The sequence below is a fragment of the Stylophora pistillata genome, chromosome 7 (assembly GCF_964205215.1).
Source record: "Stylophora pistillata chromosome 7, jaStyPist1.2, whole genome shotgun sequence".
Classification (NCBI taxonomy): domain Eukaryota; kingdom Metazoa; phylum Cnidaria; class Anthozoa; order Scleractinia; family Pocilloporidae; genus Stylophora; species Stylophora pistillata.
Genome location: NC_142525.1, coordinates 30,644,952 through 30,668,216, shown reverse-complemented (window position 1 = coordinate 30,668,216; position 23,265 = coordinate 30,644,952). Strand labels below are relative to the sequence as shown.

General features: G+C 37.7%; 5 protein-coding genes across 10 annotated transcripts in view; 3 read left to right on the top strand and 2 right to left on the bottom strand.

Moving 5' to 3' along the window:
* The window catches only part of LOC111331248 (estrogen-related receptor gamma), a 15,681-nt gene extending 14,240 nt beyond the window's left edge, over positions 1-1,441 (top strand). For all 5 annotated transcript variants that reach the window (XM_022936326.2, XM_022936333.2, XM_022936340.2 and 2 more), the window contains one exon: positions 1-1,441. This exon is cut by the window's left edge and continues 400 nt beyond it. The gene's annotated coding sequence lies outside the window, so the exon portion shown is untranslated.
* Positions 1,442-1,875: 434 nt separating this feature from the next.
* LOC111330408 (uncharacterized) lies at positions 1,876-5,137 on the bottom strand. The gene has a single exon (XM_022935263.2). It carries the CDS (start codon positions 3,072-3,074, stop codon positions 2,268-2,270), a length of 807 nt encoding a protein of 268 aa, XP_022790998.2. The 5' UTR covers positions 3,075-5,137; the 3' UTR covers positions 1,876-2,267.
* A 154-nt stretch (positions 5,138-5,291) lies between these two features.
* On the bottom strand, positions 5,292-9,532 carry LOC111330384 (activating signal cointegrator 1 complex subunit 1). Of its 2 annotated transcripts, none has more exons than XM_088728878.1 (8): positions 9,321-9,532; positions 9,002-9,214; positions 8,384-8,562; positions 8,090-8,179; positions 7,663-7,709; positions 6,913-7,032; positions 5,659-5,949; positions 5,292-5,500 (listed from the first exon to the last, which is right to left on the bottom strand). In XM_088728878.1, the coding sequence occupies exons 1-8, from the start codon at positions 9,430-9,432 to the stop codon at positions 5,458-5,460; spliced, it is 1,095 nt and encodes a 364-aa protein (XP_088585004.1). In that variant the 5' UTR covers positions 9,433-9,532; the 3' UTR covers positions 5,292-5,457. The 2 variants fall into 2 exon arrangements, with proteins under 2 accessions (XP_088585004.1, XP_022790973.2); XM_022935238.2 differs by having other exon boundaries at positions 5,736-5,949; positions 9,321-9,531.
* A 74-nt stretch (positions 9,533-9,606) lies between these two features.
* On the top strand, positions 9,607-19,612 carry LOC111330146 (uncharacterized). The gene is made up of 16 exons (XM_088728872.1): positions 9,607-9,889; positions 10,126-10,165; positions 10,763-10,834; positions 11,857-11,965; positions 12,047-12,110; positions 12,465-12,558; positions 12,652-12,708; positions 12,936-12,978; positions 13,636-13,712; positions 14,341-14,559; positions 15,509-15,696; positions 16,404-17,200; positions 17,437-17,700; positions 18,033-18,226; positions 18,451-18,662; positions 18,964-19,612. The coding sequence occupies exons 1-16, from the start codon at positions 9,759-9,761 to the stop codon at positions 19,220-19,222; spliced, it is 2,820 nt and encodes a 939-aa protein (XP_088584998.1). The 5' UTR covers positions 9,607-9,758; the 3' UTR covers positions 19,223-19,612.
* A 147-nt stretch (positions 19,613-19,759) lies between these two features.
* LOC111330401 (uncharacterized protein CXorf65 homolog) lies at positions 19,760-23,264 on the top strand. The gene is made up of 5 exons (XM_022935250.2): positions 19,760-20,687; positions 20,794-20,880; positions 20,969-21,085; positions 21,722-21,796; positions 22,077-23,264. The coding sequence occupies exons 1-5, from the start codon at positions 20,663-20,665 to the stop codon at positions 22,280-22,282; spliced, it is 510 nt and encodes a 169-aa protein (XP_022790985.1). The 5' UTR covers positions 19,760-20,662; the 3' UTR covers positions 22,283-23,264.
* The last annotated feature ends 1 nt before the right edge of the window (position 23,265 follows it).

Sequence of the window (23,265 nt, the reverse complement as noted above, 5' to 3'; positions counted from 1 at the left end):
CGGCGGAAAACGCAAAGGCGCACTATCACAGTAATAATAATCCAATTTTTCAAGGTACAAGACACAAAATATCAGAGAGTGAACGACTTACCACATCAATGAACTATGTCACTTACAGAAAATTAAAAAGACGAGATGACCGGTTTTATTTTGGAAACCCAAAGTACTGGATAATGCGCCCTTGATATATTACCGTCATTTTGGCCGCGAATTATCTTACTATCGTTGAAACTGTTTTTATTGGATTTTATCTGACTATTTTTCTGTTTGTTTGGATGCTTTTATGGCCGACAACATGTCAAAAATCTCGAATTCATTCCTTCAGAGAAAGTAAGTCGTCATCAATAATGCACGGTTAAATTTGCGTGCTCAGTGGAATTTAAAATTACCTGATAATCAGATATTTTATTTTTGATTTGATTTTTCTCTTTCCGTAATCCGATAGTTTTACTTTTCTTGATCACTTTAACAAGTAGGAGCCGATGTGTAGAAGTCGTTTGTAGAGATCGTTCAGGAAATTATTTTTTTCATCAGCACCATGCAACTGTACTTTTAAACTTAAAATCCGTTTTTCAGTTTGAAACAATCGAAGAGCCCTCAGTTCTACCTTTGATTGGCTTTATTTTAGGACGGTGACGACAGTTGTGTTGCAGAACTTAGCAAGGTATGTAAACTGGTATCTTACAACGCGATTCTCGGAATACTGAAATACGACATGGCTTCCATCATAGTACGTGGATGTAATCTAATTCGGCAGGTGGAAGGAAAAAAGAGGCGCAGTAACCCTTAAGTCACGTAAAAAGTTCCTGAAGAGTTTTATTAATATTAACGTTAATCATAGGAAAATAGTGTATAGAACCTAAACACCAGAATTACAGTACTGATGGAGATAATATTGTACAGTATATGAAGTTTATTCTCGATCCGGGGCCCTTCGCTTTCGTGGCTGCAGTTAGGGCTTGGGTGCGAGGCTAAATACAAAATATGATAAGTTGAAAATAAAGCTAGTGTTTTTTCTCAAAACTTTTGCATGGTAGTTGTATCAGCTTATGTAGACGGAACGCAGTAATGTCTTGTTTCTCGGTCCTCTAAAATTTTTCATACAACGTTAACTAGGTCCGTCCTACAGTTAAATTTACAAGCTTAAAGCCTCGCACCCGGGCAAAATATGAAGGGAAGTGGAAAGATGCAAGAATTATTTTAGCCTCAAAAGGTGTCAACATTATCAGATAAAAAACGTAAACTCACTCTTGCAAGACTTGAGGCCTAAGAGGCTTTGTAGCACGGCACATTTACTGCCCACAATATTGTTAGTTTTAGAAGAAACGTGATAATATTATTACTGTATTGGTTATTTCAGGAGCTTAACCTAAGTTAAACTTAGAAGAAGATCTTAATGTTCAAAGAAATCATTAAAGCAAGTGACAGTGATTTCTCGTTACTTTTGTTGTACCTGTCTCCTAGCGAAACTGAATAATTATGCGAGCTTTCTTCTACTTGAAACGTTAACGCATTCTAATAAGCCGAGATTTTTTGGACAAAATTTGTGAGGACATGAATTCTGTAAAAAAAGTTGTCAATGACTGCTTCTAGACGTGTTTATTTTAAAAGACTTTGCGAAGCCAACATTCCGATAGGCTACGTAGGTAAATGAAGCTCGAATCACAGTTTTCACTTTCATCGATTATTTGGTTCTTCCTCAGTCAGTCAAAGCCGCGCCTAAGCTTCGAGTAAGTCTAGAAGAGAAAGTCGTCTCTTGGGAGGGGTAAGACGGGGAGGGGCTCTTACCATACCTATGGGGGGAAGGGGTGGGAGTGGGCCTAACCGTTCATTAATTTTTATCAATTCCCTCTAGCGTGCTTTGTACCTAAGATGTATCTTTGTTTATTTTTATTTCCAGTGACTTAAATGGTTTTATTTACAACAATTCAATCTAACAAAGGTCATTAACAGCAACGATCAATGATAGCTTAACATCGCAAGCAGGTTCATTGTTTGTGAAACGTTCGAGTAAGATTGTCGCTGATGTGATCATAAATGCAAGTCACCAAGAATGTATGAGACAGATCGAAGTTCTCCATAATGGAATTCTTCGACATTAAGAAGAAATATCTTGCTTCACTTAATTGCGACCCCCCCTCTAATCCCTTCCTTCTGTGAAAGAATTATCTGAAGAAAATATATAAAAAGTGAAATTATATATTCTACATTTATATATTGTATATCATACTATATATTCTTTACAGTGAGGTAAGTCAGACTTCTTATTAGTATTGTTCAGTGTTTTTTGGTGAGATCTTTTTAGCTGCCAGTGTTTCGTAATACGGCATACACTCTTCTACAACAGAAGCCACCTGAGGAGGAAGCTCTTCCAAATCAAAGGCAGCGGATGTCTGAGGCCTGTTCTTCTTGGCTCTTGGTTTAAACCCAGTACTTTTCAAAGCGTCTTCGTGCCACCCTGCCCAAACGTCCCATTCAGGCACAGGACCTGGTTCCCATGATGTCATTGTCTCTTCATACTCCAAACCAACTGCTTCACAATAACTCTGTAAAATTCCATCGGGATAATCCAAGAGATCGTCTGCGTCTACGACAATGGGATTGCTGTGGATATTTCTGTCGACAAATTCGTACAACTCGAGCATTTGACGAAACCCTGCCTCTGCGGGATCAAAGTAATCCCATCCCGTGAGTTTCGGATTTGTTGAGGCTCTGTATAAGGAATAGACAGCTTTAAGAGGGTGACGAATGAGGAATGAATGTTGAAAGTTCTTGAAACCTTCTTCAACAAAAATGTGCATTTTATTTTCCACGCAGTAGGCCATTTCCTTGGAGAAGACGAAATCTCTACCATCGTACTCCTTTTGGAGCATTTTGCTGATCAAACGGTAGGTCGCTTGTTGCTTTGTTTCTTGAGCTGCATATCTGGCACTTTGCTTTTCTGGACCGAAGTAGAACGCTTGTGAATACGGCTCGTGAAAAATTTTTGAGTTCTTAAGATTCATGATCGATCTCTCAAACGCTGTTGAGACGCACCGTGGGGCTGTCCAGAGAAGGATGCGATTTTTTGACATCTTTGTAATCCGGCTGACTCTCTGAAGACCTATTACTCTGTATCTTAAGGTCTCCTTGTTTTTTAAATCAGACAACGAGCTCCTTGACTTGTTGTTTGGTCCCCGCTGGCCGCCGACTGAAGTCAGTTCAAACAATAGTGTGGAATTATGTTGAGCGTGGTTTTATATCCTGCTACCTGCCGCTCGTATTATAGAAAAGGTGTGAGCTGAGTCCCACGCATTGGTGAGTTCAACAGTAGGTAAAAAAAAAAATAATAACAGGTGCAACACTTTGTAACAATTTCTCCTTTTAAAAGGCAATTGAATATTAAAAGAAAAGAAAAACAATATGCGTGCAACAATTCCAGCGGCTGAATCAAAGTGTAGTGCTAAGAATCCATTCAAAAGATGCTTTCAAGTCGTTGTTTGAGCGGCAAAAACCAATGTGTTCACTTAAATTTTTAATAAAAATTCAAAATTTATTTTTGCAATTAAGAAGGAAGACTTATTTTCGGGAATTGTGGCGAGTAAAATTATTTATGGTGGGTGTTATCAAGTCTTGCGGTTGCCAACCATCTGTTCCTTCTTTTTCATTATTATTATTTTTCAATTTTATTTCCTATTTTTATAGTCGTGATTTTTCCTTGAATCGAAAACATTATGACCTTTTAAGAAATATTTAAGTCTTGTGATAAAGCATAGTTTTAACAACTATATTATATACAGCTAATTCACCCTCTGGCTGCGATTTACTTAAACAAATTATCTAGTCACATATCTGTTTCCTGATGCCATTTTTTCGAAAGTTCCGGTGATTATCAGTCCTGCAAAACTGAATCTGGTTAGCCATACCTGAGATTCTAGATCGAGGTATCGATATTTAACACTTGCACAACTATTCCTCAAACTGAGAATCAAAGCTTCGGGCCAGTTAAGTGGCGGACCCTGGCAACGGAAAAATACCTTCGTCGGAGCGAATAGGGGAATTGTGGGTTGTGTGTGCTTTTAAAGGCAGAAAATGGAGCTACGTTATGGAATATAGTTTTATACCTTTGTACCTTTCGCCTCTCAACTAAAAATGATGGCGCAGTGATAAGTCTGATCGAACTTTTCAACCCTCCACATGCTCCTTTTAAAAGCACACCCAACCCACAATTCCTCTATTCGCTCCGACGAAGGGCTAACGCTCGAAACGTCAGCTTTTGAAATCGTTACGGTGGCCAATTTACCATTTCAACTTTGTTGATATATCCAAATTATTTCGTTACCCCCACCGACGCAGCCCCAAACAGTTTCTTTAGAAACTATCAGCCTTTATTCAACGGAAAAATACGTTCTGAAGTCACTTTGTTCAAACGATTAGGATTGAAAATTCCCTACTGGAAGAGCTTGAGTAATGAAATTTCGGGAATTTAAATTCAGAATTTCACCAAATATAATTAAAACCTTGTTGGAAATCACCTTCATGCAAAGCATTATTTTACAAACAAATGTTGATGGAGGGCATCCTTTTGAGCGCAGCTTTAAAGTAATTCGATCGTGTGAAGTCAATGAGTGAGTGAGTGACACTCACGTAATGACGTATTTGGTAATAATGACGGGATCAAATAAACACTAAATATCTATCTCGGGTTTCTCACGAAAGTGGTTTATGAGATAAGTGTTAGTGATGTCATCGGAATCAGCGGTGGCAGTTATCACTTACCTCGAAATGAATTAATGCAGTATTTGGGAAAACGTATGTTATCTCTCCTTTACAAAATCAGAGTCCACAGTGTAAGGAATGCTTAAAATTTGAACTGCTCTACTAACAGCTTTCTTTTGACACACCACTTGGGATCTCTACAACGAGAAGCAAATCTCGACATCAAATTATTAAAACCAGTCGGCAGTCTACAGTCATGATGCCACGATGCTAGTATTTTCTATCCACACCTGTTCGCCACGATAACTCTAGTCTGTAGGCCTATGTTTCTTTGGGCAAAATAGTCACAGTTATTTCTACATGGAGAACTAAAAATCTGGAAGCACGTTTTTTGCACTTGTCCAGTATTTTGACCCTGCATTTTGTCAGAATCTTTGCTTTTTTCGTGTCGTTTGGCTAGGTTTAAGAGAGTTAATATAAATACTTTCACTACACAGATTCGTTAACTACATTCCTTGGGAACTGCATGTTATAGTGAGCTTCGGCATTATACACATGACAGCATATTCTGCTAAAAAAAATTCACGTCGGGCCTCTCTAACCTTTTTTATTTTCACGTCAATGTTACCAAAACACTTAACCGATGAAATCGAAGAGAAAACAACATTTCTTGTCTTACAGAATTTTACGGTAAAGGAACAGAAGTCGCACAATCATAGTGTCCTTGGGAATCAAAGACACCCGTTATTGAAAGATGAATCATGTCCAAGTGATATTCACCAAAACTGAAGTCCTCAAATGACTGAAAAAAAAAAGGAAAATTGAGAAGATCAGAACTACATCAAATAAGCGGAAGGGTCAAAACAATAACTTTCGTCCTTCCGTGGCTTTCACTTTGACACTTAGGAGTGCCAAAGAGAGACTGGTAACAAATCAACGAGACAACTCTTGAAAAATAACCTTAAGAACAGCAAACATGAATGTATCTGCTTCGTACAAAATAAATATCGAGATTTAGAGAGCACTTGACGCCCTACTTTAATGACTTTTCTTGAGTCAAACGATGTTCTCTTTTTAAATCTTGGCGCAGCATCGCCTCTGCTCTTTTTGGTAAATGTTTCTTCTCCACCGGGATCATTACGCTGTTTAGTGTTCATTACAGTGGCGTGTAACTTGACGCGATCGTATTCACGTTTCATCAAACCGGCAGATACGAACGTATCAACTAACGCGTTAGCCAACAGCTGGAGCCTTAAGTAAAGCAAAAGAAAAAAAAGGGAAAAAACATTAATTGTAGAGCCCTGATGGCAGAAGCTCATAAAATCTTATTAAAAAATACCAAATGAACGAAGCAGTTCACTTTTGAGCTCTTTTACTCTGATAGATTTCTAACTTCATTAGACATGCAGAGTGATTCTGGTTTAAAAATAATGAAAATGACACAATTGAATCTTAAAGTGCCTATGAAGTAAAAATTTTTTTGCATAATTTTGTAGCTTATTATGTCCTTATTAAGGAATGACAAAAGAAATTTCAAGAAAAGAAATTTAAATCGGCTTTTTGGTGGCTCGTAGTCCCTAAATTAGACGTTATCGGTGTCTCCGGAAACTGGGAACGAGTTTGGCTCTGATGACGTAGTTGTTGGTTCTGGCGCTTTGTTTAAGCTTTTTTTTGTCGTCTTCAGAACCACCAACTACGTCACTTCCTTTGTAAGATGAGATTTGACCACACGCAAAATGGACCCATTTCAGATTGCAAAATCCAAACTTTGAGTTTCAAAAAATAATATAAGATTGTTCTTTTGGTCGGTCAAAATCGCTTAGCTGTGTTCATCAAGACATAAGCAAACAAACAGGGCAAAAAAAATTTTTACTTCATAGGCACTTTAAGGCAACCGTAATGTTTTTGGTAAGTAAGATATTCAACAATTAACGAGACAAAATTGAGATTGATATTAGTAGTTAGAATAGGACCAGAGCACAAAATTAACTTCCAAAGCTGAAAAAAATCAATGGTCCATCTTTTTCACTTTTACATCTGGCTAACAGCACATAAATAAGTCAATCATAATCTTGTAGAATGGCAAGATTGTACAGCAATAGTATGGAAAGTTTAGTACAATTCTAATCAAAATCCAATGATAGTTATGTCAGGTGCTTAGTTGTCAAAAGATTAAATATTCTGTGAGCTAGGTTTGCTGATCCTTTCACGTACCTGTCAGAGTTGTCTTTTACAAGCACTTTAGCATACAAGATATCTACTTCAGATGGATCATCATTCATGCACTCCACACCTTTGAGTTCAACCACTACTGGCTCATTGTGAAGCCACTTGCTACAAATAACAGCAAATTGTTTATCTAACATATTTAGATTCAAAAGTATCTCCAGCTTTAATCTTTAATGTTCAATCTTTGTGCACACATTGTTAAAGTTCATCAGAAATAAAATAAATTCTTTGAGATGCTGGTGAGACTGATCTTAACATTAACAACACAGCTGATATGAACTCTGCCAAAAAATTATTTAACTTGTTGCTTTTTTTTTTCTGTTCTTCACGTTCGTTTACACCTCTACTTAGGATGACAGCCAACAATAGATAACAAGGGGCCACCAACCAGTACAGTTGTAGATGTAGACTACATTTTTTATTGGATATATCAACAAAGTTGAAATGGTAAATTGGCCACCGTAACGATTACAAAAGCTGACGTTTCGAACGTTAGCCCTTTGTCGGAGTGAAACGTCGCTCGAAACGCTCGAAAGGACAGCTTTTGTAATCATTACGGTGGCCAGTTTACCATTTCAACTTTGTTGATATATCCAAGTTATTTTGTTACCCCCACCGACGCAGCCCCAAACAGTTTCTTTCGAAACTATCAGCCTTTATACATTTTTTATTGGTTTCCCAGTGTAATAACCCTTGTGGGATGTTGAGAGGACACAAGGAAAGTTTGTTAGTTACCTAACAAGGTCTTGGTAGCACTGTGACAACAAGTCTACTGCATTTTTCTACAAATAAAGTAAAAAATTTTATTATTGTAATATCACCAGAAATACATGAATTGAAGTATATTTTTAGGAGAAATATTGAAACATAGTTTGAATCCTGGATCCAACTTTGAAGTAAAGTTATAATGAGAAATATGTAGAGAAAATACACCACTAGAATATTCAGTCATCTGAGTCAAAAAATGAGTACCACATAAACCTAGAGAACTTCCCATTGAGAGAGAGGAAACTTGATCCCAACAGCTTAACAAAGACAAAGATTGAAAGACAAAAGTGCTAGCTATAGTCCGCTGGTTTCTCCTTCTTACTTATCACATGTTGATCCATCTTAACTAAGAAAGGTTATCAAAATGTTGAATTCAAAGGTTAAGAATCCTTACCACTTCTTTGTCACTCAGTAAGGTCAGTATACCAACAGTTAAATGAATCTTCGTTGGCAGCTGAAATATGCTGGCATTAATCCCTCGACACTGCAGAGTGCAACATTATCCATAATTATATTCTAGCATTAGTTATTACCTCTGTGTCATGATGAATCATCAAAAGAATTGCCTTTTTGTATTATAAGTCAGGTTTTTCAAAAAATATATTCAGTACAGAATCAAAGAAAAACAAATTCTTTATAGTTTCATCAACACTATAACCAATTATTTAGCGAGCTAGATGATGATTACCTCAAAACAATCTTCGAGCACTTTAACCTTAAATTCATCCATCTTCCTTGCCAAGTCACTGTTGTACAAAGGAAAACACAAAAAATGCGTGAAAGGAATCTTTTGCCTGGAAGTTTCAGCAATCACCTCTATCCGGCTTCTAGCTCCCACAACACCACTCCTGTGGGAACCAATTATCACTATAAAGAGACATAAAAAATACAGAATGAAATAAGAACAAGACTCTTAGCAAAGTTATCAAAAGAAGTTAAAAAATCATCAATAGTTGATGACAACACATCACTTAACTTTGGTTGGGGAAAATATGAAGTATAAATGTAAAGTCAAGAAAGAGAAGAGCTCTCACTTCCTGTGTTTTAAAAGTTTCACTTCTATACTAGATTGTTGTTTATTACCTAGATTTGATTAGATTAGATTAGATTAGATTAGAATACCTTAGATTAGTCTACTGTTCTTTGAAAAGTTAGTCTTAGTCTCTGACCATAAGCCATTTAAGCCTCTGGCTTTGGCCAATCTTAGGAATTCACTTGTATGACACAAACAATAATAATGAATAAAAGAATCACATTCTGAGGCAATGATTGTCAGCATTATTCCTGAGGCCTGTTTGGAACTCACCAATATCTCCCTCTTCTCCCTGTCTTGGAACCGTTACTTGAGTGTTGGTTTCTTTTTCAATTTTCTTTTTTGTTTCAGCCCTTCTTCCCAGGATAAATTTAAATAAAGGGCTTGGTATTTCCACAGATAACCTATACCCCCGCTCTGTCTTTTCAATAGATTCACTCACATCACAAGCTTCGTCATTTTCCCAATCCAACTGTTCTGAAGGACCTTAAGAATCATGAGAACGAGATATCAAGAGGGTGAGAATAATGGCAGAAAAAGCTTAATAATGAAGCTTCCTCTAACAATTTTCTAATTGGTTCAATTTTCATACTCTCATGCTGCTTTGGAACACGGTCCGAATTATGTTCGATTTTCTGCTCAAACGGCATTTTTCGGTAGCATCGTCCTCCAATATATATGAGCGTAGGTTTCATCACATCCATATCTCCCAGGTAATCTACTGGAAGATCAACATCGTCTTCGCCATGAATAAGTACAACATTAAGACACCGCCATTTTGAAAACGTACCTGAGTGGACTGGCACGAGTAATTACCAATCCCACTCCTGGCATTATCGCCAGAGCCTTACTTGTGGTTACCTCGGCAACATGCGAGGGACATAAAAGAGGCAATGGCCAAGAATGACACTCAAAACAGACATATTGTGGAAAGAATTACAGCCTAATATCTCTTCCAACGCTATTTTGGCTACTGAAAATACTTCAAAGAGAGATTGTAATTTTGAAACAACAGACTGATAAAAAGAAAATGCCAGTTGAACGTGTACCAGTTGTCCACAAATTTGGCATTATCTCACACACTCAACGTCTGACTTTGGAGGACAGACTTGCTAAGAAATCACTTGCCACTAAACCACCACGTACGTTCTCTAGGACGAGGTGAGGAAATGACTTCAAACGTTTAGTTGGATTGTTTATGGACACATGGCAAACTTCCTTACAAGGAATTTGAAAATAGTTTTAAAATTACTGTTCCTAGTTAGGTCTCCACACCTCACATATAGAATATTTGGGCTGCCTGTGGTGTTATGGTATTTTCCGTTAATAAAACTGATTATTACATGTACTTAACTTAATTTACAAACTAAACAAATCACACAATTTTTTATCAACAGAAGGTTGCCCTATGAAGTGACAGAGGATTTTATTGCCAAGGTAACTTATTGGTAAAACCTTAATTGAAAAACAATTACTGATAACGCAAGTTATGTGCATCATAGATTAAACTTAAACTCTCAATACCTCACTGACATAAGAAGTTACAGTGATAACCAAGAATGAAAACAATACAGAGAAAAATATTTCCTATGACTGCAACACCAAGTGTTCATGTACAAATCACACTCAACAACAAGCACCAGAATAATTTGGATATATCAACAAAGTTGAAATGGTAAATTAGCCACCGTAATGATTACAAAAACTGACGTTTCGAGCGTTAGCCCTTCGTCGGAGCGAATAGAGGAAAAGCACACACAACCCACAATTCCTCTATTCGCTCCGACGAAGGGCTAACACTCAAAACGTCAGCTTTTGTAATCATTACGGTGGCTAATTTACCATTTCAACTTTGTTGATATATCCAAATTATTTGGTTACTCCCACCGACGCAGCCCCAAACAGTTTCTTTCGAAACTATCAGCCTTTTATCAACAAGCACCAGAGCCCTAGTTCAAATGAGATACTTGGTAGTTCTGCTGCTTGATAATACCAAGTGTTACTTGAAAGATAACTTGTTTTCTTGTTTTTCAGTTCAATGATAGTAATGAAGAAGACAGAAAAGAACTTGAAGGATTTGCCCTCAAAATGATATCACGAGTCAAGGTAGATATCACAATTAAAAAGATAAAGCAAATGAGTTCAAAATGGAATACTTTTTAAAAACCATGGATTAAAAATGTGCATTCAATCTAGCTCAAGAATGGATATTTTTGTCTCAGCGCAACAAAATCCACTTTAAAATTAAACTTATGAACACTGAATGGTGCAGTAGTTTCAATCACAGTTCTGGTTCAATGCACATCTCATTCCATTATCTCTGCGCAATGGTCTCACGGTAAGCAACTGTTAAAAAAAACTTAAGACTGTATTTTTCTCTGAGTAGTTAATTAGCCTATGCACAATTTATATACCTTATGGGACTATATTAGGTGTATTTGTTTGTATTTGTTTGTGGTTTAAAGGAATTTATTATAATTAGTCATTTGAATATTTAAACTAATTGCCAAGAATTGTATCTTAATCGTAAGTTTTTTTTGACTGAATTTTTCTTCCTTGGTTTAATTGTATTGTAATTATTTTAGTTAAAGCTTTCTTCTACTCCAGTAAATTCTTCACATCTTTTTTGCTGACCTTGGGCCATTTAAGCCCCTGGCTTTGGCTGTTCTTGTGTATTTTTTCTTTCCAATGTGTGAATAGCAGGAAATAAATAATCAATGGCTTCTAGATAGAAGCATGAAATTGAGGCAAGTGGTCAGCCAGCCCAAAATGGCATGCATTAACCCTGAAATTGCACAGCATCTAGAAAGAAGCAACGTAAATGGTTTGCCTTCTCCTAGTGTCACACACTTATACCAAGCAGAGATGGTACACATTTTCTTCAAAAGAAAACTAAGATATCAGAGGATAGAGGAATTAGCATATTAGCAGTGAGAGAGGATGTTGAATGTAATTTTGATCACAGTCTTTGGCTTACAAATTTAAATTGGTGAAAGATGAGAAATACTATACAGTAGTTATAAAAGGACTCATTTTCTTAAACCTGATAGCTATGGGTCATTGAAGTACCTCTGACTGCTTTGTCTAAATGATAGTAAATAAACTACTGTTTCTTGTCACACTTGTAGAGAAGAGCTGGTATCATAGCCGGGGGGCAAGGAGACCATGTTGATCTAGCTAAATCATGGACAGAATTGGGATTACTGGCTCAATGTACAAACAGACAAGTACAAGAAGGTTAGATCTGATACACTCCAACAGCTGGTCACTCATTCATTAAGCAGGACTGATTCGTATGTTGCTCACATCTCATTACAGAATCTCTAGAATTGCTGATCACCTCTCTTGGTCATGCCCCACCAGCTGCAGATCAGGTTCCTAGGTATGTAATAGGTCTTGTGATTAACAGGTTCCAGTATTGATTTTTGCTGTAAAAATTTAACTCTGATTATAAATCCCCATAGAATCTAATAAAGAATCAGTGAAATATTATCAATGTTGCTTTCCCATATGTGAAATAATCAGTGCATTTTGTGCCACAAGTTCCAATTAACAAATTCCAATTATATTTAAAGTTAATATTCATCAAAACAATGACCATTTTTTGGTTAATGAGCATCATTCCACAGCTAAAGCACTAAATGGCATTTTAAGTATTCCAGCATTGTGAATTTAAAAAAATCCTGTGGTGTCAATCAAAAATAACTTGCATGTTTGTTCACTTTTCTTTTTTCAGCTTGTTTTATCTTGCAAAAAGTTGTCTTCATTGGTTGAGAAAGTGTGGAATAACTCAGTCATGCTTGAGAACAGCTGAGTTAAAACTCATCAGGGTGTGTATTAAGGTTATATGTCTTGTTCTCCAGGCTGGCTGTAAGCAGATACCTGGCTGCACATTTATTTAACTTTAAGTCCTGTTGTTTCAGATGGGTCATCTGGCTTTTTCAAGATTGTATTATCACAACATGACACAAGATCTCAAGGTACTTTGTCAGTCTTTTTTATCAAGACAGTTTGGCCATTTTTAGAAATATCTCTTCAAGGACAGTTTGGACATTTCTGTATTTTGCATTTAATAATATTACTTTTTTCAATTCTTTGGGCCCTGTATATCAGTTAATACCAATACCATAGCTGCATTATTTTATAACTTAAAATTGTTTAGATTAGATCTACAGATTGATTTTATGACATGTGTGTTTCTCTACAGGAATACCAGGATGAAAAGTGTTCCTTACTCCAATACCTCTCAGGTAGTGGATTCCTTTAAGCCAATTTTGAATAGCGCTCTGTCTCCACTCAAACCAGATCAACATAGCTGTGCTATTGATTAATCAGTTTTATTACACGACTCAGGCAGTCAGAGGGCCAATAACTAAAATCAACCAATCAAAATGCTCTATTGCCGGTCAATATTCTCTCAGTATTGGACCGGGCACTGTCCCGAATGGTCCCGAATGATACGGCGCTTGTGTCCCTTTGAACTCCAGTTGTATAATAAATCTCTTATTAACCAAGCTTGCTCGGGACCGTACTGGAAGAATATTGGCCCTCGGTCTTTTTTGTACGGACCTCGCTGCACTCGGTCCATACTGTCAAGACCTCGGGCCAATATTCTCCCAGTACGGCCCTCGCACTTGGTTAATAAGATATATGAATATCTCCTTACCCTTTCACTGCCAAGATTTCATTTAGTTTCATAATTCTTCTTACTGTCTGTTGCACAATTCTTATTATGATGATATTAGTTCAGAGAATTTGGTAGTAGATCAACTAAAAATCCCATTGTTGATATTTTTTCTTTATTCTTATTCCCTGTCTGATATTGTATTGATATTGTAAGGACAAATTCTATCTTGATCATTGTTGGGAGTTAAGAGTTAAATGAACCACGTACTGTGACTATTCAGGGTTTCCAGAGGAACATGAAGCAGCTTACAAATCATTTCCTGGTGTTTTGCTTGCTGTCAGGTACATACAAGAAGTGGTGAGTGGGAGTTTTTTTTTTTTTTTTTTTTTTTCAGGAAATTAATAAAGAAATGGTGGAACAAGTAACATTTAAGGGACACACATACCGTGTATACTCTTACTTATAATTATGTGTGCATCAGATGCACAATAAGTAAGGAAAGTAACAAAAAATATATTGAAGACAAATATGGTAAATTAGATTGTTTAGCATTTGCTGTTCACGTGGAGTTACATTTATTTCATTTAAGACAAGTCATATGTGTAAACAGTTAGCCTTCACGAAGGTTATTTCTACTGAAAAAATGACATCAGTAGTAAAAGCAAATAAATGGGGGTAGTTAAGATAAATGCACACATACCTTACAAATACTTTCATTGTTTACTAAGCAAGTGAACTCAAAATGGTTATGGACATTGCAAACTTTAAAACATCTGTGGTCTGTGAAATATTTTACTCCCAAAACAAGCAAGCTGCCCCATGATATTGTTACCCTTATAATATAAGTTGATCAAATTCCAGACAAATATTTTAATGGGAGATGTCCATTATGATGAGGGGAGAAAAACATAACGAGCTGTTGAAATAGTTATCTAGGTCTCTACCTGTTGTCTTTTTCTGAAGATAGTTCTCTTGCTTTTTTCAGGGCCATCTTATTTGCACTGGTTGTGAGGAGCCTAAGCAAGCAGAATCTTTAGTTGTGGAGACTTTACCAGACACAGGGGCTACACACAAGACAGAGACCACAAACCAGGACAAACAAGGGGTAACAGCAGCACCTGTAGGGAACACGACTGAAGGAGGGAGAGTTGGGTTAACTTTGTTATTGGAGGAAGAGGAAGAAGAACAGGGCAATGGAGATCTGGTACAAGTCCAAAGTTTTTTACCTCTTAGATATTTCTTGATGATAGCATGGCTTGTTGGAGCAGAATAGATTGATACAATTCTGGGAGGGAAAAGCAGGACTGGACTTGGGACAGTATTCTAGACTGGAAAATGAACTGGACTATGGACTGGACTATGGACTGACATGGACTGCAGTTTAGTTTGTGTTTAATGCATAAATTGAATAGAAAGTAAACAAAGATTATTTCCTTGAAGTCCCCAAAAATTCCATGAAGACTTTTCTCTCTGCTATGCATCTATGATAAAAGGCTCTATTAAGGAGAAGCTCCTTGATCAAGTAAATGCAATTCTTTTAGATAACTTTCTCACATTTCCTTGAAAACGGCAAAAGCTGTGTAAGTCTTATGTATTCATTTATAACATCTCTACCATAATTAACTCGATTAGTGAGTGTTGAAAAACAACATCACCTTTAAAAAACAAGAAAGCACATTCCAGAGTCCACGTCATCTTCTTCAACAGGCCACCATCAGGGTGTGTGTAGTAGTTACAACTATGATAAGTATGTTTAATTTGTTGTGCTGTGTATGATTTTGCAACAGAGCTGAATAACGTATACGCATGCGCCAGGTTTTGCCGCGGAAACACGGATTTTGAGTCGTTCGCATGGTTGATTTCCTATTCTGTTGCTTCGAGGCATCGTTTTCCTTGCCGCTTTTCTTTTACAGAACAACCTCCAAAAATTTGGTACACCCCCTAAAAATTTTCAAAAATTAATTTTCTCCTTTAAATCTTTGGATATAGTAAAGTGCCTTCGACGAAAACAGAGTTCCTCAGTTTTAAAGGTCAGCCCTTATTATTTTCCGCTAATTTCGCTAAATTTTAGACCTAGGACACTTGAGCCCGCGTTCTTGACCGCATACCCGCTGACGTAGCATTTCATTATTCAACTCTGTCTGATTTTGCAGGGTTTCCACAAGGTTGTGTCTGTGAGCCCCCCTCACAGCCCAGCAACAGTTAGTAGTATTCATGACTTGTCACCAACCCTCTGGCATGCTCTAGATATATGGAGGAGCATCATGCATAGAGGTACTGGATTGAGACAGGCGTTAGAGGGACTGAGCATGTGTGGAACAGGCCTGAATACAGAGTTATGGTATGTTAGGCGCACTTATACAGTCAGATTCAGGGTACAACCCCTGTTTAAAAAAATCATTGTCACAAATATTGAAGAACACACTAGTTTCTACTATCCCAGGGGATTTCTTTCCAAGAGGTATAATATGCAGTTCTTGTCTTGGACTCCCTTATTTTTGACATTGTTATGTTGCGCTTTTTTTTTTCAGTGTTAGACTAAGGCTGCTTCACGGGGGTTAAATTGTTTGGTTTTTTTCCGGTTCGGCCCTAGTAACCAAACCAAGGTGGTATGGTCTTCCTACTTGACAAAATAAATGTTTATGTGCACGATCCTTCGCAGTAAAGCACTATTTGAGCAATAGTGAAAATCAGACCTGAAAAAAATTTCAATTAATTCGAATTAATTTGATGGCCTGCTCCCAGTTGGCTTGTTAGCTCAATTGGTAGAGCGCTGCACTAGTATCGCAGAGGTCAGTGGTTCGAGTCCCGTACAGGCCTGAAATTTTTTTCAGGTTTGATTTTCACTATTGCTCAAATAGTGCTTTACTGCGAAGGATCGTGCACATATACGTTTCATAACCGCAGTTCATACATATGTTTCATATGTTTGTTGTTGTTTAAAATAAATGTTGCAATGTATGAGGCAGTTAGCGTTATCCTAGCGTGTACATGTGCATGTGTATGTTGTATTTGCCTCTTACCAAGGTCTCTCTTGTATCTTTGTAGGATGGATGTCTGCTGCGCTTTTCAAGTACTCACGGAAGTGTCTAAACGTGATATTGCTGTTCTGCGCACTTTTCAAGCTTTAGCCGCTGGTATGTTTACCAAACCAGCGGAGATATCAGAAGCGCATGCGCGTCACATTCACGTTTGCAACAACTGTATGTCAACGATAACTGGGCACCAGTCCTTATCGAGCCCAGACTTACATGACGATGGTTTTAAGCTGAATCAGGAAAGAACTCGATCAACTTCAGGCTTCTCATCTGCTGCGAAGACTCCAAGTTTTGTTAAAGGATTGCGTGACTTTGCTAACCTCGGCCTTGAAAATGATAAAGCTAATCAGTCAGAACATGTGGCGGAGAGCATCAAGTCACGCAATATCTTAAGTGACACATCTGAGGCAAGTTTTGCTGATGTAAGTAGCGAAGAAAGTGAACACCATGAAAGATCTGGATTTGTACGTGGCAATTCGGCGAGGAATTTGTCCAAAACCAACAAGAAAACAAAGAGAACAATTGCCGTTGAAGCTGAAAGTTCCTCTGAATCTGAAGAAGAGATAGAAAAACCACTAAAATCACAAATAAAGAAATCAAACCAAACAAACATTCAGGAAAAGGAAACTGATGGATCCACAAGAGCACACGGTGGCATAGCGGTGCGATTTAATGTCAGACAAACAGAGTTTTCGTATCCTGGGGCTGGAGTCCCTGCGGTACGGATGGAGAGATCAGTAACTAAAGAGAGTCTGTTCAGTGTTCCTACACGAGACAGCTCTGTTACTCTCCAGCTAGAAGACGAAGGTGAGTAACTAAACGGGCCTTCACAATCAGACGAGAGGGAGATGAATTTACGGCTTGACTTGCATTACAGTTGTACGTTTTCAATACAAAAAAAAAGAAAACTAAATGGTACTCGGAAAGGAAATGTACATAATTACAGCTTTCCTCTATGATAGCAAGTATAGTTTACATCAAACCTCTGGCTTGTTTCAGTTTTTTATTGCTTTTTACAAATGTCTTTTGATCATTGTTCACAGATGACAGAATTAGCGTCAAGACTGGCACGTCTCAACTCTCAAGTCCACCTGGATTGACGGGGTGGCGCTGGGAACTAGCTTATCTCTACACAGACTGTATGACGTCAGTCTGTCTAAATGGTCAGAGCTCCACCATCCAGAAAACCGCCCTGCTTGGGAGTGAGGCTAACCGGAAAGTTACTTTATATGGTAAAAGACATGACATGGTTCATGAAGGCTTGGGACTCCTAGATCTGCTTAAATTAAATTTTTCCGCAAATCAAGGTTAGAACTTACTTTGATGATTATTGATAGTTAGAATTCACAGCAAATAAAAGTTTTCGTTTCTAATGAAGGCTAATTTAAATTAATAAATAGTTAAAATAAATAAATTTTTAACAAGTCCTGATAATTAATAAGAAGATAAAAACACTTCATTACTGGGGCAACAAACTCAGCTGAAGAGGTAAGTTTTGAGATTACGCTTAGAACTAGATATGGAGTCCGGACCATTGATGCCACCACGTATACTATTCCAAAGGTTCGGTACTTTGGAACTAATTCATTAATATTTTTTTGTCTTTTCGCAATGCAAAGCTCTAATTGTCTCTTCACAGTTCCTCAGTTCGCTCATAAAGATTGGAGCTGGAGAGTCAGGTTTGCAGCCGTGCAGGGCCTGGTACGTATATGCCGTCAGTGTAGTGATGATGCAACAAAAGACGGAATACGCGGAGTGGCCTGGAATCAACTCATGAGGCATCATTCCCAAGAGAGAGATGTACGTGTCTTGGAGGCCTGGAAATTAGCTCAGGTGAGTCGAAGGGAAAAGGAAAAATCTGTTTGGTAATCATTCGAAAAGTTGTATTGATTATATTTTGAGGTTAAGTTATCTGTTTAAAGCGAGTTCTTTGAATGAAATGTACATGACAATAAGCATATAAAACATTTTCAGAAAAAGAGAAGTTAGAACTGAGAATACCGTCCGATTTCTGAGTTCTTCAGTTAAGTGGTAATCTTCCATTCGTTTCGTTATAGATTGAATCAGGTCTCGATAACAAGATCCCCTCACTCGATGTCATCAACTCCTCATTCCCTACGTGGGCTGCGAGCAGATTGTCAGCCGTTTTACTTCCTTCACTTCCACCCGTCGTACCACCCAGCTCTCGCTCCAAGTCTCGAGCACGTACAAGTCGGTCAAGACCAACAGCGCCTGTTGTCAAGAGAGGCCCCAAGCGTCCTTCGTTAAGGTAAAATTCTTTTCTTAGCATGTAAATATTTTTTTCCCTCGATAGTTTTGTCGTATGTGTAGTTAAAGTTATGGCTCGTAACACATGTCTTAGCTCGTATAATGCGTATGTGGTAATTTTGAGGACTTGCTGCTAAGTTGTTACTTTTTTGTGTGTAGATTAAACCATTATTCTCAATTTTGCCGACCGATGATAGTCGCTTTATCTTTTATATGATTCTCCTGGTTCTGTGAATTTGTAATTGCATCCTGATAAACAGCTCAGCCATGAACTTGTTGAAATCAGTCGTATCGTTTTCTAGGCAAGAGATTCTCTTGGCTACAGCGGCCCGTGAGCCTCAACCCGATTACAACAGCCGTATGAACCACGACTTAATGCTGGTCATAGAGGACCAGTGGAGGAAACAGCTTCACGAAGAACAGAAGAAGGAGGAAGAAGAGAGGAAGATAGAGGAAGCAACCAAAGTTGAAGTCATAGTGAGGAAGGATAGAAGACGGACTATCCAGGGGAGCGGTGTGGGTGATAATAAAAGGAAGGAGAATGGTGGAGGAGAAGTCTAGTAAGCAGGTTATTGTAGATGAGGTACGGAGTAAGGGAGATGAAAGAAGGGTAAGGTGGCAAGGGCGGCAGGTGACTTTGGATGAGTAATTGCTGGAACCGGCGGACAAAGAAGTAGACGACAAGATTTTAGATTTAGATTTAGTTTTAGTCCATTTTCACTGCATTAAGTTTTGCAGTGGGGAAGGACTAGAAAGGAACATAGGAACCATTCGTAAGCGAAACAGAGTGAAGAGAAGCTAAGATAAAAGTCATAAGAATAAATACCAAGAATATATGAAGAGCCCAAAAGAATCCTCTGTAAATTTGGAATGAACTACAACGTGTGGCTTTTTGGTGCAGGTCGATCAACTTTCAAACAATTGAATAAATATCTAATATTTTTGTCAACATCTATTGTGCTGTTTTGAAGCGTCTGTAAGGAGTACCACGTCTTTGTTGCCGGACAGACCTGATAAAGTTACGGTCACTTGACACATAAATAACCCCAAAGAACAGTGTTTAATTCACTGAAGTCACAGAAAAGCTGAAAGAAGGCTCCACGAGACATGCCGTTTTTATCAAGCAAGTACTTTTCCTCAGGAGCTAGATTTCCCACTGATTACTCAATAACAGCCGGAAAAATACCGTAGGAAAATTCAACAAGTGTGCTGATTTGGTTCGCGCCTTGATTTACAAGTCTGGACGTACTACCCTAACTACAACCAATCACCTGGCTCCTATTATTCCACGAAATAAGCTAATACCTGCGCATGCGTCTATCACATTACCCCTCCTTTTCTTTATCTACTTATCGAAGTATAAAGTTAAATACGAATATTTTTTCCCTAAAAAAACTGTTTACTTTGGTGAAAAATTGATGAAAGTCTAAGATCAGGAAATTAATTTTTTTTGGTTAAAATTACTTCATTGAAGAAGCTATTGACACTTAAATAACAGTTACATTCGATTGAGTCTTCGAATTTTAATTAAATGAGATAAAACAGGTAAGCCAAACTTTTTCACTGGGTAATAAAATAAAAGAGAGCTGGAACCTTCATTTGAGATGATGTTCTCATATGTTGAATAAAATTTAAATTAACTTCGTCACTGAAAACTTTTTAGTTCTTGCAAAAATGCGTTCGATTATCAAATTTCTTTTCGAATTGCTCCAACGCGGGCATGAAATCCTTTTGTAAACAAGGGTGCCAAGTGTAAATCCATTATAATTTGTGCAGGTTATTGTGTCTCACCGCATCTGCCATTCCATTGGATTGTACGCTCGATTTGTTTTCAATAGTCTCTCATAGAGACGCTATTGTGTTTCATTTTCATTTGAAGTTGTTGAATTTAGTCGCCGTCAGGCAAGTAATGATGGATCAGTGAGACGCTAACAGCAAAACCGCAAGTTGAGCTCTGAAACCTCACGGTTCTTGAGAAAGAAATTTCAGTGCTGTGGGGAAATGTTTATAACTGTCCGTTATGGTGGTAAGTTGTGTGAGTCATGCATCTAGCCTGGGTTTTCCTTTAGCATCGATTACTTTGCTTTGAACACAATAGCCCACGAAATAAAAGCGACTTATATCTCTTGCAGACGGCGAAGAATCTATCTTTAATCCAAACTGTCGAACAAACATTCTCTTAGAGGATATCAAAAGGCGTTGCAACTGCACAAAAGATGGTAAAATCCCTAAGAATTTTTATCAAGTAGCTTCTGAATGCCTAAATTACCGTACTAACTTGATATTAAGTTGATTACTTTCTTTTAGCCACAGTAGATTTGAGTGATGAATCAGGAAATCTCAAGTATCTAGCCAATCACCCCATGAGTTATGCAACAGAGATACTAAAAGAACGAGAATCACTGGTGTTAATAAGAGTAGAAAGTAAGTCACTACATATCGCTTTGTTTACTTTTCACCCCAAGTTTTTATAGCTTCAACTTCTTTTCGTTATCTATAATTCCTATCTAACTTATGCTTTGTTATTAAATACCCAATCTATTTGTTGAGTCAACAATCTTTGTCCTTCATCTATTTTTCCCATTCTGATGCTGTTATTTTTCTTTTACGCGTCACCATTAACGTTTACGACCAACTGCCAGAAGCACTTCGAGAAATTTCTCTCAAATGAATAAATTTTATGAATAAGTAATGTGTTCACTGACTGATGACTACAACAGTGAAAACCATGACGAACAAACAACTAACCTGTATTATTCCAAACTCATTCTCTACGTTTCCATATTATCGTTTTAAGCTTTAAAAAGTCCTAATACTTGCTTATACAGTCATCGCTGTTGTGACCGTATAAGAAAATTTATGACAATTAAATCGACGTCGAATTGACGAGTTGATTGGCGGCTCGTAGTTGATAGTTATGCGTCAAAACAACAGAGATTCTTAGTAGAATTAAATTACGACTTAAGCGGTTAGCTTTGTTACCTAACCGTCACCCTCTTAGAACTGAGAAGTGATCATGGAATGGTCCCACTGTATGTTTCATTTACCAATTTATTTCAGAAAAAAGCGAAGCTGAAGGTGATAGTTACACGCCGATGCTGAATGACATGATTATAGTAACTCCACAATTTTTAGGTAAGAAATATCATTTTAACTTGTATTTACCCAATTTCAAATCTAAATTTTACGCAAATGAGTCAGAACAAAATATAGTACTCAAACAAAACATTTGATTGCACTCGAAATCGCGTCATTATTGACCTCGAGCTCACCTTGAACCAAAATCTCTTTAAGAATCCAATTAGATCAAAGCCGTCCTTACTTCAAATTTTTTTATTTGTGAAATAAAGAAACGTAACAGTAAGAGGAACAAAAAAAGAAGTAAAAGAAGTTACATTAACTTTGTCTTGTTCAGAACGTCTTTCGAGATGTGAGAGTGACAGTTTGAATGCCAAGAATTCCCTTGCCAAACCAGTCCGAGTGAACAGTCCTTTGACTAAACGACAGACTGGACTACAAGGAAAAACCAAAACATCACTAACATCAACATCAGGCAGAGGTAAAATATCATCCAGAGAAAAAACCCCGTCACAGAAGCGAAACGGTAAAGACACGAGATAGGCAAGGAGGAAATGAAATAGCTGCTGATATAAAAATGTTATGAAATACCAAAATTGAGAAAGTTCGAAATTAAAGCTATCAGGTTCTCTCACTTTCTCGAGAAGAAAGTACCTAAAACCTATTGTCTTTATTTTCGTTTTGATCTGATTTATAGCTGAGGGAAATGCACAGAAGGAAGTGTTTTACAAATAAATGTCGTGGAAAATACGACAAATTTGTGCAACGATCCACACTTTCTTAGTGCAACTCAGATGAAAAAGTTAAAGAAGCAGCGCCATGAAATGCAACCTTATACCATGGAATAAAGGAAAACGGTTCGATTAAAGCTCATGAAATTTTAAAAGGTTCAGGCGTACACAGGACATCTCTCACAGTGTGCAGTCAAACAAGTTTTCTTAACCGCCTCCCAGTTAGCTCAATTGGTTAGAGCGCCGGATTGTGTTGTGCGGGAGGTCGAGGGTTCGAGCCCCGGCCGGACCACTGCTCACGGTCTTAAAATAAGTGAGGGGAATTTGCCACCTTTCTATAATCAAGAAATGGATAGATATTCTAGTCTTCTCGGATAAGGACGAATAAACCGTAGGCCCCGTCTCTTGCAGGGTTTGGGGTAGAAGACGTTAATTTCCCACGCACGAGATCGCTGTGTGGTGGATGTCCTCCCCGGGGTGGGATGGGTGGGTGTTGGCCCTGAAGAGCCCCTATGGGGAGTGGTCAATTAACCTTTGTAGGTATGTAGGTAACAGTATATGTAAAAAAAGACATTCCAGCTTAAAGAGATGCCCATTTTTCGTACTGATCGTTACTTCCTCTTCAAGAGGAGGAAAGACAGGTACAACAGTTTCCTCTTAAGTAAACGACTTCAGGATTAAATTTCGCGCCTTCTCGTATGGGTTAGCACTAGTACTAATGATTATTTTGCCACGCCCACAACACGTTCTTAATCTGAATAACTTGGATAAGATAAATAAATCACTCGAGTCTGC

Bases quoted from the DNA above. Each gene is read 5' to 3' on its own strand.
- LOC111330408 (XM_022935263.2), bottom strand. From the start codon at position 3,074: ATGTCAAAAAATCGCATCCTTCTCTGGACAGCCCCACGGTGCGTCTCA.
- LOC111330146 (XM_088728872.1), top strand. From the start codon at position 9,759: ATGCCAGTTGAACGTGTACCAGTTGTCCACAAATTTGGCATTATCTCA. The intron at 13,713-14,340 runs GTGAGTGGGAGT...TGCTTTTTTCAG, and splicing joins TCAGGTACATACAAGAAGTG to GGCCATCTTATTTGCACTGG. The intron at 17,701-18,032 runs GTTAGAACTTAC...GTCTCTTCACAG, and splicing joins AAATTTTTCCGCAAATCAAG to TTCCTCAGTTCGCTCATAAA.
- LOC111330401 (XM_022935250.2), top strand. From the start codon at position 20,663: ATGTTTATAACTGTCCGTTATGGTG. The intron at 20,688-20,793 runs GTAAGTTGTGTG...TATCTCTTGCAG, and splicing joins TATAACTGTCCGTTATGGTG to ACGGCGAAGAATCTATCTTT. The intron at 20,881-20,968 runs GTAAAATCCCTA...ACTTTCTTTTAG, and splicing joins TTGCAACTGCACAAAAGATG to CCACAGTAGATTTGAGTGAT.
- LOC111330384 (XM_088728878.1), bottom strand. From the start codon at position 9,432: ATGGATGTGATGAAACCTACGCTCATATATATTGGAGGACGATGCTAC. The intron at 9,215-9,320 runs GTATGAAAATTG...ATGATTCTTAAG, and splicing joins TGTTCCAAAGCAGCATGAGA to GTCCTTCAGAACAGTTGGAT. The intron at 5,950-6,912 runs GTACGTGAAAGG...GCTTTACTTAAG, and splicing joins GTAAAAGACAACTCTGACAG to GCTCCAGCTGTTGGCTAACG.